At 36.8% G+C, this 12615-nt stretch overlaps 1 protein-coding gene across 16 annotated transcripts in view; it reads left to right on the forward strand.

Moving 5' to 3' along the window:
* Nucleotides 1-12615, forward strand: part of AKAP9 (A-kinase anchoring protein 9) — a 172210-nt gene that overhangs the window by 45982 nt on the left and 113613 nt on the right. For 13 of the 16 annotated variants that reach the window (XM_003896346.5, XM_021936074.2, XM_021936076.2 and 10 more), the window contains 4 exons: nt 5343-5396; nt 6061-6231; nt 7759-7914; nt 8727-8924. In XM_003896346.5, coding sequence (XP_003896395.5) covers nt 5343-5396; nt 6061-6231; nt 7759-7914; nt 8727-8924 — 579 coding nt within the window. The remainder of the gene's footprint in view (nt 1-5342; nt 5397-6060; nt 6232-7758; nt 7915-8726; nt 8925-12615) is intronic. The other 3 variants (XM_021936075.2, XM_021936084.2, XM_021936086.2) reach the window with 1 other exon arrangement.

Genomic DNA, 12615 nt, shown 5'->3' on the forward strand with positions numbered 1-12615 from the left:
ACATAGAAGTAAAGTTGATCGTTGGTGAAATGTTTGATATGTGTCGTCAAAATTGCTAAGATGGATACTAGTTGGATCTATGATGCTGTAGGCTAGTTTTGAGGCTTGAATTCCTCCATTTAATAATATTAGACTGGCTTGACTGAACTAGAATTACAGGAAACTTCTAAGCCATATCCACATATTCAGGAGGCGGAAGAATCATCAGTGGACCAAATTTATAACCTGAGAAATAAATCTCATACTGTAATAGTTTTTATATTGGAACTTTTGTGGAATTATCTCTCAATAGCACACCTAAAAAATGAGATTTATTGGCTGGGCATAGTAGCTCACACCTGTAATCTCTGCACTTTGGGAGGCCAAGATGGGAAGATCACTGGAGCCCAGGAGTTCGAGACCAGCCTTGGCAACATAGGGAGATGTCATCTCTACAAATTAAAATAATAAAATAAAATTAGCCAGGCATAGTGGCGAGCACATGTAGTCCCAGCTACTTGGGAGGCTGAGGTGGCACCACTGGCACTCCAGCCTCGGTGACAGAGCAAGACCCCATCTGAAAAAAAAAAAAAAAAAAAAATTAGGCGATAGTGTGTGTCTGTACTCCCAGCTGCTCAAGAGAATGAAGTAGGAGGATCCCTTGCACCCAGGAGTTTGAGGTTGCAATGACCTAGTGATCACACCACTGCACTCCAGCCTGGGCGACACAGTGAGACTTTGTCTCAAAAAGAAAGAGAGAGAGAGAAAGATTTCTGGGCAGCATGTAACATCATAACTTCACTGCAATGACATATTTGCAAAGTTTAATAATCTTGGCAGATCTAGATTGTATTTGAGTATTCTAAAATTTTGAAATCAAGTAGTTTTAATCATAGACCACATAATTATCTTGTATTTTGCCTAAATATGACTGTCGTTTTTCTGGTAAATAGGGCAATAAAATGTAAGAAAAGAGCAGGGGGACTTTGGAGCCAGAAAGTCCTGTTTACATACTTCCATCACCTTTGAGCTCTATGAACCTGGGCGCATCACTTAAACTCTGAAATACAGTTTGTTTTATTATTATTATTATTATTGTACTTTAAGTTCTAGGGTACATGTACACAATGTTCAGGTTTGTTACATAGGTATACATATGCTGTGTTGGTTTGTTGCACCCATCAACTAGTCATTTACATTAGGTGAAATACCATTTTTTGATCTGTAAAATGGGAGACGATAATAATATCTACCTGACAGGATAGTTGCGTACCTCACAAACTAGTTCACAAAATAACCTTGAGAATGTTTAATACATGGTTGGTATCCATTAGACATTCAGCAAAGCGTGGTTTTTAAAATTGCTCATCACTTGAAGTATACTTTTCTTTACACTATGTTTTTATGAAATGAGTGATGAGGATTCCCTTAATATATTGTTCTCAGAGGGATTTCAGGTTCTGATAATATTTGATTAGAACTTAGTTTGTAAATTGTATTTATTTAGGTATGTTGTGGGTTTAATGTTCTTGACTGCTGTGACTAGTACACTCATTGGGTTGGAAAACTGGTTCCATCTTAGAATTAGTCAAATACTTCTATTCCAAGATATCTTTTGTAGAAATATGTATCCTATTATGTACACGGGAGAAATCAGACTAAATGAAAAATACTCTTCTTACAAATTAAATTATATGCAATCATCTTCAATCATTAATGAAGGGACATTTCATGTCCAGAATGCCATATGTACATGAATTGTTTTTGATACCCTTTGAGCAGGGTTATTTGGAGGAAGTTGGGAATACAGGCAATATAGAGTCAAGACAAGTAAATAAATATACTTGTCTTGTATAGGAAGATGAAATGATAGTAATTGGGTATTCACTTTATTATAGATTTCATCTGATTATTGAATACTTTTTAACGAAGTGTTTGTATGGTTTATGACATTTGTTTTAATCTCATTAATTACTTGATTCCAACTCCATGAGTCATTTAGGCACCATTGAACTCTTACAATTTTCATGAACTTTTATGAGCCATCAGATTTTTATTTTTTGTGAAAATATTCAGTAGTAATGTTTTTAATGTATATATTTCCAAATTAAGTATAAGAATAAGGCATTAATCGTAAGTAAGGATGAGTTGTTCTGTTTTGTTTCATCAGCCTAGTGTTCACCACAAGGATGAGTTTTTGTGTGAAGGCCATTTTATAGTCACACAATGAAAGTTACCTTTCCTCTGATTCTTTCTGAATAACAATGTTGTTATGATGTGATACCTCTATAAAACATTTTAGAATTTGAAATGTACCTCACTTGTACTTTCCCAGATCTTTGAGTCGTCTGTGCAAATAGAGTAAATTTTTCTGTGAATGCAGAAGGAATATATTAACATAGTCTGTAGGTTAAATAACTTCAACAAATGCCACAGTAAAAAAGGACATTGAGAGAAGTTGAGCTTTCTTCTGCTGAAGGAGTCTGTTAATCTAATCTTCATGTGTCAAATCATTTATTTACTTTCACATGAAGTATGTATAGTGTTAGAAGTAAGTACAGTGTTAGAAGCCTAATTTTAGCAGAAGAGATAAATACCCTTTAGATATCAATAAAATAATTATCTAAATTAAAAATAGAATAATTTATTGTTAACTATTAATGATCCTGATATTCTGTTAAGTGTTCCTAGTCTAACTTTGGAATATAGTGTGTTTTAGTTTAGTTCTGGTGAATAATCTTTTATAAACAATTTATATGATGTTAAACTTTTCAAATTTATTAATATTGATAAGTTTTACATTTATTATAGCATAGATATGTTTTGAAAAACAGTCATGTATTAATAGTATTTTAAGAATTCAATATATATGAGTTCAAGTATAACATTTGCTTGTCTGAATTAGAGAAAAATGAAACAGCAGTGGCTAACTAAAGTATTAGATGAAATTTTATAAACATAATTATTACAAACTGATAACTGATTCATGTAATACTGACATCATCACTCCTTAAAGGAATATTCATTGCTTTATATCATATTTGAAGAAGCAGTAGTCCCCTTATCCCTGTTTTTACTTTCTGTACTCAACCATTATCTGAAAATATTAAATGGAAAATTCCAGAATAAACAATTCGTAAGTTTTAAATTGTGCCTTGTTCTGGGTAGCATGGGGAAGTCTTGCCACATCCCATTCATCCCACCCAAGATGTGGATCATCCCTTTGAACATACAGTAGATCCACACCATATACTCTGTCCATCTCGTATTCACTTAGTCTGTCTACCTTATCAGATCAAAAAAACATAGTGTACATGGGGTTCAATACTATTTATGATTTCAGGCATCCACTGGGGTTCTTGGAACATATCCCCTGTGGATTAAGGAAGACTACTGTATTCATAAACATCCATTTCGTTACACCAGTAGGCTACAGTAAAATATTTTAGAGGACACATCAGAATGCTTCATTTCAGGATCAAGGAAAGCTAATTGCAATTTAGAAGTATTTAATTTGAAAGTTATTGCAAATGACTTGATATTAATAATCTTTTCTTCCAATTAAAAATAAATTTTTTTAGAGACATGGTTCTCAGTATGTTGCCCACAGTGGAGTGTGGTGGCAATTAATGGGTGTGCCAGTAGTGCCCTATATCCTCAAACTCCTGGGCTCAAGCAATCCTCCTGCCTTAGCCTCCCTTGTAGCTGGGACTACAGGCATGCACAACTGCACCTGTCTTATTGATATTAATAATCTTAATAGAGTTAGTACCCCTGCCTTCTAATAGTTTTCACCAATTGCAATATTGTTTTACCATAGAATTTTTTTTTGTTTGTTTAACTTTAGCTTTGCTTTTCGGAAATTGTCCTTGGCTGGGTGCAGTGGCTCATGCCTGTAATCCCAGCACTTTGGGAGGCCAAGGCAGGTGGATCACCTGAGGTCAGGAGTTTGAGACCAACTTGGGCATGGTGATGTTCACCTATAGTCCCAGCTACTTGGGAGGCTGATTCTCCTCAGGCAGGAGAATCACTTGAGCCTGGGAAGTAGAGGTTGCAGTGAGCCGAGATCACACCACTGCACTCCAGCCGGGGCAACAGAACAAGACTTTTTCTCAAAAACAAACAAACAAACAGAAAACATCATCCTTATGATAAAGGCAAAATAATCAAACTCTGATAAAGAACACTTGGTTAGGATTTTTACTTTTCAAAGTGTTGTGGCCCATGTGGATCTAAACCTGTTTCTGGGCCTGTCTATCCTATGCTTTTCAACAGCAATAAATCCATTATCTTGGATTCCTTTAACATAGAAGTGTGAATAATTAAGATTTGGGAGATACACAGTTGGTTTTGGCACTGTTAAGGGGGAAAGAGGATTACTAAGTGGATTAGTTGATCTTTAATTTCTCACTAGGTCAACCCTGAAGACATATTCTGTTATTTTCCTTCCTCCTACCAAAAAATATCTGTGCTAGAGATTACTGCTAGAGATGGGCAGTCATATGTTATAGAAAATCTCCACGGCCGGGCGCGGTGGCTCAAGCCTATAATCCCAGCACTTTGGGAGGCCGAGACGGGCGGATCACGAGGTCAGGAGATCAAGACCATCCTGGCTAACCCGGTGAAACCCCGTCTCTACTAAAAAATACCAAAAACTAGCCGGGCGAGGTGGCAGGCGCCTGTAGTCCCAGCTACTCAGGAGGCTGAGGCAGGAGAATGGCGTGAACCCAGGAGGTGGAGCTTGCAGTGAGCTGAGATCCGAGATCCGGCCACTGCACTCCAGCCTGGGCGACAGAGCAAGATTCCGTCTCAAAAAAAAAAAAAAGAAAGAAAATCTCCACATGGGTCAGTGTTGGCGTAGCTGTCATAGTACTAGCCCCAGAGGAACGTTCTTGAGGGAGTGTTCTTACCTGTTTATCTCCTCCTGCCACTTACCTTGCTCATCCACTTCAAGACATTTCTACCAGTAAATTGTTTTACTTGAAAATGAATAGGGCTTAATAAAAAAAATTATTTAAACTATTTTAAGGAAGCCTTTCATAGAAGAGGATTTACTGAGGTTTATACTTCTGAAGAGCAACAGAAACTGCACTTAGAACTTTAATTCACTTAAGTGAAAATGTATATATGTAGTTCAGTGTCTTCTGCATTGTAAGCACTCAGATGTGTGAGGAATGATTGACATTTGAAATGGTCATTATGTCTCTTAGATATTTTAAATTAATCTCTGTATCTGTTTTTGCCAATGATGCATTTTCCCTAGGAATAAAAGACATACACATGAATACAGTTAACAGAAATATTGTTAGCTAAATAAAATTATGTCTAAGATCATAATATATCAGGAAATTGTTTTTATACAGGTAAATGGTTGCAGTTTTGTGATGAAAACAGGAAAACCTACAAATTTATTAAGGGTACGGTATTTAAAACTACTCGTGATACTAATGTTGTATACTATTTAAAATCATCTGGCTTACTAACAAAACTTTTTCCTGCATGTACTTCTTTCTGTGTGTGATTTCAAATTAATTTTAATGTTTACTAAAACAAAGTTATCTACCATTTATTACAAAACTCAATTGTAGACCAGGCATGGTGGCTCACATCTTTAATCCCAGCACTTTGGGAGTCTGAGGCAGGTGGATCACTGAGATCAGGAGTTCGAGACCAGCCTGACCAACAAAGTGAAACCCCATCTCTACTATAAGTACAAAAATTAGCCAGGCGTGGTGGCAGCCGCCTGTAGTCCCAAACTACTCGGGAGGGTGAGACAAGAGAATTGCTTGAACCCGGGAAGCAGAAGTTGCAGTGAGCTGAGATTGCGCCACTGCACTCCAACCTGGGTGACGGAGCAAGACCCTGTCAAAAAAAGAAAACTCAATTGTAACAGAATTTGCAGATAGCCTGTTTATATTCTTGAGGTAAATGCCATGTTAACAAAGTAGGTTGCCATACTGTAATCTTCCAGGTGGTGAGTGATGTTTTAAAGTGGACCTTGCTGTGGATTTCAGTATTTTAATCTCTCTCCCTAAGGAATATTGCTAGTACTGAATTCTTTAAAATCTTGGATTGATTTAGGAAGAAGAATTTGGTGTTGATGATTCTTATTCTGAACAAGGAGCACAGTACAGTCTGACTCACCTAGAGATGATGGAAAGTGAGTTGGCTGGGAAGCAGCATGAGATTGAAGAGCTAAACAGAGAGCTGGAAGAAATGAGGGTTACCTATGGGACTGAAGGACTGCAGCAGGTATGTTTATTTTCTGTGGCTTTTGATTTGCTACTCACAAAAACAGAAACAGGAACTGTGAATAATAGTGGTCTTTAAAGATGTTTTTTTCTTTATTTTTTTTTTAACTTTTTGCTTTTTTTTTTTCCATACAGGGTCTTGCTCTGTCTCCCAGGCTGGAGTGTAGTGGTGCAGTCTCGGCCCACTGCATCCTCTGCCTTCTGGGCTCAAGTGATCCTCCCACCTCAGCCTTCTGAGTAACTGGGACTATAGGCATGCACTAACACACCCAGCTAATTTTTTGTAGAGACGGGGTGTCACCTCAAATTCCTGGACTCCCCTTGGCCTCCCAAAGTGCTAGGATTACAGGCGTGAGCTACCGTGCCTGGCCTAAAGAAGGGGGTTTTCAAATGGTAACTTAGTGGGACACAGTGGCATGCCCCTGTAGTTCTAGTTACTCAGGAGGCTGAGGTGGGAGGATCGCTTGACCCATGAGTTCAGGTCCAACCTGGGCAACATTGAGAGTCCCTGTCTCTTAAACAGAAGACTAAATGGTAACGATATCACTTACAATTTTTGTTCTTATACACAGCATACATAACCCTGCTTAAAAGTAGGATTTCATTAACAGGGTTGATATAACACAGACTCTTTTTTAACTTTATGATAAATCACTTTAGTAAGACAGATGTTTTTGTAATCAGCCTGAGAGAAAATTATGGTGCAAACCACATCAAAATATAACTTAAGTCCGTTAAGAATGTCAGCAAGTTGGGCATGGTGGCTCATGCCTGTAATCCTAGTACTTCATGAGGCTGAGGCAAGAGGATAACTTGAGTCTAGTAGTTTGAGACTGGCCTGGTGAAAATAGCAAGACCCCGCTTCTACAAAAAATTTAAAAATTAGCCAGGCATAGTGGTGTATGCCTGTAGTCCTAGTTACTTGGGAGGCTGAAATGGGAAGATCAGTTCAGCCCAGGAGATTGAGGCAGTAGTGAGCCAAAATCACACCACTGCACTCTAACCTGTGCAACAGAGCGAGACCCTGTCTCAAAAAAGAACAGAAAAACAATGTCAGTGGGTCCTTGTAAGTAACCTTGTGGTTAGACTAACATCTGTGGTTAGACTGCCATAACTGTCTATGGCAGTCAGTTATGAAAACAAGGTGAAATAGGATGTTGATGAGGATGACAAAATACATTTCAGTCTCATCCTCTTCAGAAACAAGTTGGAATTAAACATGTCTAGGGTGGTGTTGCCTGGGAACAGATTAGGGGCACCCCTAAATATAAAGGCACTTGTCCTTCTATAAGTAAATATATGGATTAGTCAGATCAAATATAATTTTTTCCTTAGTTCAGATAAATTTTTTGAAGTTGATTTGGAAGCACCAATTTCTATAAGTTAATAGTTTTCAAATGTGGAAAAGACTGCTTACAAAATGTAAGAATTCTGCTAATGTGTTTTGAATTCTTATTTTGAAAAAGTTGCCTGTAATAATAGTCAATTTTAAAAAAAAATAAATCTAGCACTTACTATTTTCTTTTAGTTACAAGAATTTGAAGCTGCCATTAAACAAAGAGATGGCATTATAACCCAGCTCACTGCTAATTTACAACAAGCAAGAAGAGAAAAGGATGAGACAATGAGAGAATTTTTAGAGTTGACAGAACAGAGTCAAAAATTACAGATTCAGTTTCAGCAAGTAAGTGTTACTAATGCAACAAAATTCATTAGTTTTTTAGTAGTGAATTTTAAAAATTCAAGAACAAATCTAAATTTGTTGAAAAGCCATTTCTTATATCATGTATGAAAAATTAGTGAATATGTGTTGCTATGTTAACCAGGAATTTAATTCATATTTCTTAAATGGTTTTCTACTAATATTTCCTTTGTATTTCCTCCCTGTCTCTATTTTGAAATCTTACAAATCTTATAAGGTTGATTGAGGGTATTTCTGCAGAAATTAACCTGTAGTCACATCCTACCTTTGCCAATTCTGGTATGGTTTATTTTAGTTAGGTTCTAAATGATAATAAGACTAAATATATTCCATTTTCTTTTAATTAGAGCCACAGGAATCTAATTGCATTAATCAGAATTTCTGATGGCAAGTAGCAAAACAATTTGAAATAGCTGAAGCAAAAGGGAGGTATTTAGTGTAAGGATTCAGGCTGTTTCCAGAATCCAAGGGCAGAAATACAACCAGGCCTCTGAAAGGGATTGGAACTACAAACTGGAAAGCCACGGAGAATTTGGGAAGTACTGTCTTTGAGGCCTTACTTTTCTTCCCATATCTACCTCAGTCTCAGGAGACCTAGCTTCTCTGCTGTATCATGGAAAAGATAATTTTATTGGCTCGGCTTGGGTATACCTATCTAGTTAGCCAAGGTAGCATGTTTGCTAGGGTCTCAAGCCTGCAAAGTTCCCAGAGAGCTATTGCAGGCACACCCCAAAGGTGTCTATTCCCTAATACAGTCACTTCAGAATTTAACATTTTGAGGTTTCTATTTTCAGTTGCAGGCTAGTGAAACTCTGAGAAACAGCACTCATAGTAGCACAGCTGCAGACTTACTACAAGCCAAACAACAGATCCGCACTCATCAACAGCAGCTTGAAGAACAAGACCACTTACTAGAAGATTATCAGAAAAAGAAAGAAGACTTCACAATGCAAATTAGTTTCTTGCAAGAAAAAATTAAAGTATATGAAATGGTATGTTTATTTTAAGGAAGTCAGCTAACTTGTAAAAGCTTTACAGTTTAAAGTTTTTTATGCAAGTGGCTTTTTTTGTTAGGCACATGAATCACAAAATTTCATAATTAAGCTCTTTGTGTAATTTATTTCAAAAGCAAATGGGAATCTCAGTAATAGAGTTTTTAAGATAATAGTCATTACTGAGTTCCCTAAAAGTGATCAACCTATGTTAAACTGAATTAGCAGGAAAATCTGAATTTATAACTATAGTTTTTTTTGTCATTTATAATTATTTCCACTTATTTTAGCCATGGTTGTGAAATTCAGAAAATATTTTCACAACAGAAAGAAATTTTATGGATTTTAATGAGAAAAAAAATCGAATATAGTCAGTTCTCTTTATTTACATAAGTTATGTTCCATAGACTTAAGTTTCTGGGAACACTTATTTAGCAAATAAGTTCTCTGGTGGGGGGTTGGTGGAGGAAGTATGTGTCTGTGTATGGGTGTGTATATTTTACATGTATGTATACCACATTGATTATAATCTTAAATCATAAAAACTACTCATCCTGGAAGATTGTTTCTTTATTTTTTAAAAGAGAAATCAAGGTTCAGAAGTGACTTGCTTGAGGCTGCCCCACTAACAGGTGTCAGGCTGGGATTCAAATCCTGTCAGTTGCCCCAGAGCTGGAGCTTCCTATACTATACTGCACTGCCTCGGGTCCTCTCCATCCCTCTGGTCCTCTCTATAAGGGATGAACAAGGCAGTGTGGTCACCTTGTTTGACCTCAGCTAAAAGTGTATGTCCAGTAACTCAAATTTTTTGTCACTCTGTGCACACCTACAAATGACTGAAAGCACCATGAGCATTGATTTGGGTGTTACAAATAAATTTTTGCAAGAACTCACAAATATGGAATCTGCAAAGAATGAGGATGGATTGTACATGCAATATAATACTTTTTATAAACTTAGGAGGTTCTTCTGCAAGATGTTGAGAAATTACCAAGACAAGAATATTGTTTGGATAATAATAATAGTAGTAATTAGCATTTATTAAGTGCTTACTGTGTAATACACAGTATTCAAAGCATCTTACACATATTAACTCATTGAATCATCACCGTAGGCCTGTGCAATAGAAGTACCATTATCACTCCTATTTTCTAAATGAGGACACCAAGACAAAGCAAGATGAGGTAAATTGCTCTGGTATACACAGGTAATAAGTTGATAGAGCCAGATTTCAAATCTAGGTTGTCTGACTCCAGAGACTGCTTTTAAATAATAGGGAGTGTACAAATTGGTGACAATGATATTATGAAAAATACGTGCTTTACAACTATAAGGTAATTTAAAAGTAATTAGGTAAGTGTTTACAGAACACCTATTTTTGTAGCAGGCCCTTGAAAGAAATACAGTGAGGCTTAAAGTGTGCCCTTTTCTTCACTGGAACTCATAGATTAGTAGGAGAGCTATGTATGGCATGTACAAAGGACACCACAAAACCAGGATAAATGTGGGCCAAAAGTGCTTTGAAAGTTCTGAATAGGTCTGGCTTCATGAGGGAAGAGATTCAGGGTAGGCTTTAGTGGAGGAGTTTCTATTTCAGTTAAGTTTGTAAGTTGGAACACCCCCTTTTTAATTGTATTTTGTTTCCCCAGCAGTTGGTCTAATGCATAGAACATAGTAGCTACTCAATACTTACTTCGTAAACAAGTGGATAAATTAAGGATCTCAACTGATAGAAATGGGGAGAACATTTTAGACAGAGTGTGGAGTAGGCATAAAGACTTAGGATGAAACATGTTAAAAATCAGTAAGGATCAAAAAATGGTGTAATTTATCTAGAAACAGTAGTCTTTGAAGGTTAATCTTTCCAGGAGGTAAGAGTAGAAGGATAATCTAGGGCTCGGTGAGAAGAGCCTGGAGATTGGATTGTATTATATTTACTCTGTGGGCCATATAAATTGAGATTATCTAAAATTCAAGTAATTCATTTTTGTAGGGGGAATAACCTTTGTTTATTTGAATGTAACAAGAATACTTTTATCAATCTGTTTTTCACTATATACATATTTTTAAAATTTTTATTCTTAAGAAAATGAATCCCCCCGAGTAATAGTTCTATTGGCAGCTGAGGCATTAGGGTCAGCTAAGGCATTAGGGTCAGAAATGAAATGGTCTTTGTTCCCTAGACCAGTGGTCCCCAACCTTTTTGGCACCAAGGACCAGTTTCATGGAAGACACTTTTTCCACAGACTTGGGGGAGGAATGGTTTGGGGATGACATCAGGCATTAGTTAGATTCGTATAAGGAGCTTGCAACCTAGATCCTTCACATGGACAGTTCACAATAAGGTTTGAGCTCCTATGAGAATCTAATGCTGCAGCTGATCTGACAGAGGCGAGCTTACTGCTCGCTTACCTCCTGCTGTGGAGCCCCGTCCTTAACAGGCCCCAACCGGTACTGGGTCCGCAGCCTGGAGGTTGGGGGGACCCCTTCCTTACACAACTGTGTCGATGATCAAAAGCTCATTCTCATTGTCCTAATCCTGCAAACTTCCTATCGTGCCATAGCATATTATTCCCCACCATCTCAGGTGTATTTCCAAAAGATAGTGTATTCAACCACAAGGCTTTTTTTTTTTTTTTTTAAGACCACAAAATATAAGTGGTTTAAAACCATGTACTTTGAAATGAGTGACACTAAGAAAAATAAACCATAAGTTTGTGTTGTTTAATGGTTGAATGAAGAATTATTGTTGGTTGTTATTATATCAGGTGTTGGACAATTTTGAATTAAATGATACTGTTTTATGAAGACCCCCCTCCCTTACCGAAATCAGGAAACAGAAAAGTTAGATTTTATAACATTAACATTTTTCAAACTTAGTTACTTATTTAACAGTTTAACTGGAATTGACCACCATGAACCGATTTTACTTTCTCATAGGCTCCAAATGTGTTATAGATATCTTTCTAGTATGTAAATATATTATACTTGTATATATTAATAGTGCAGTAAGAATAAAATGCCTTAATAGATGATATTTTATTTTAGCATATTCTGTGAGATAGAGGAAATAATATTATCTTTGTTGTACGGATGAAACACTGGGATTCAAGGAGATTAAACTGATTTACTAATATCCTGTTGTAGTGCAGAGTTTGAAGTAAGAAGGCTCAGGACTTGGTAATAACATGGTAATATTGGATGGGATATGTGATACTAAGACAAAAGCTGATAGAATTTTGCCCAAGAGGCTGCACAGGATAACATTCATTGCCTTGGTTAATTTGTATAGTACAGAATCTGGCCTTCAACTTGTAGGTTCAGAAGTCTGATTTTTTTTTTTCCCCCTGTCAACTGAGACGAGCTACCTCAGAAGTGAACTCAGATTTTCCAAGTTCACGAGACTAATTTTTTTTGTTTGTTTTGAGACAGAGTCTCGCTCTGTCTCACAGGCTGGAGTCCAATGGTGAGATCTCAGCTCACTGCAACCTCTGTCCTCCAGGTTCCTGTGATTCTCCTGCCTTAGCCTCCTGAGTAGCTGGGATCACAGTTGCCCACCCTCACACTCGGCTAATTTTTGTATTTTTAGTAGAGATGGGGTTTCACCATGAGGCTAATGTTTAAAGCTTGAATAAGATTATTAATTTACAATGAGAAATCATTATCACAGGGACCTAAATATTTCAAGTTC

This window comes from Papio anubis, chromosome 4, assembly GCF_008728515.1.
Source record: "Papio anubis isolate 15944 chromosome 4, Panubis1.0, whole genome shotgun sequence".
Classification (NCBI taxonomy): Eukaryota; Metazoa; Chordata; class Mammalia; order Primates; family Cercopithecidae; genus Papio; species Papio anubis.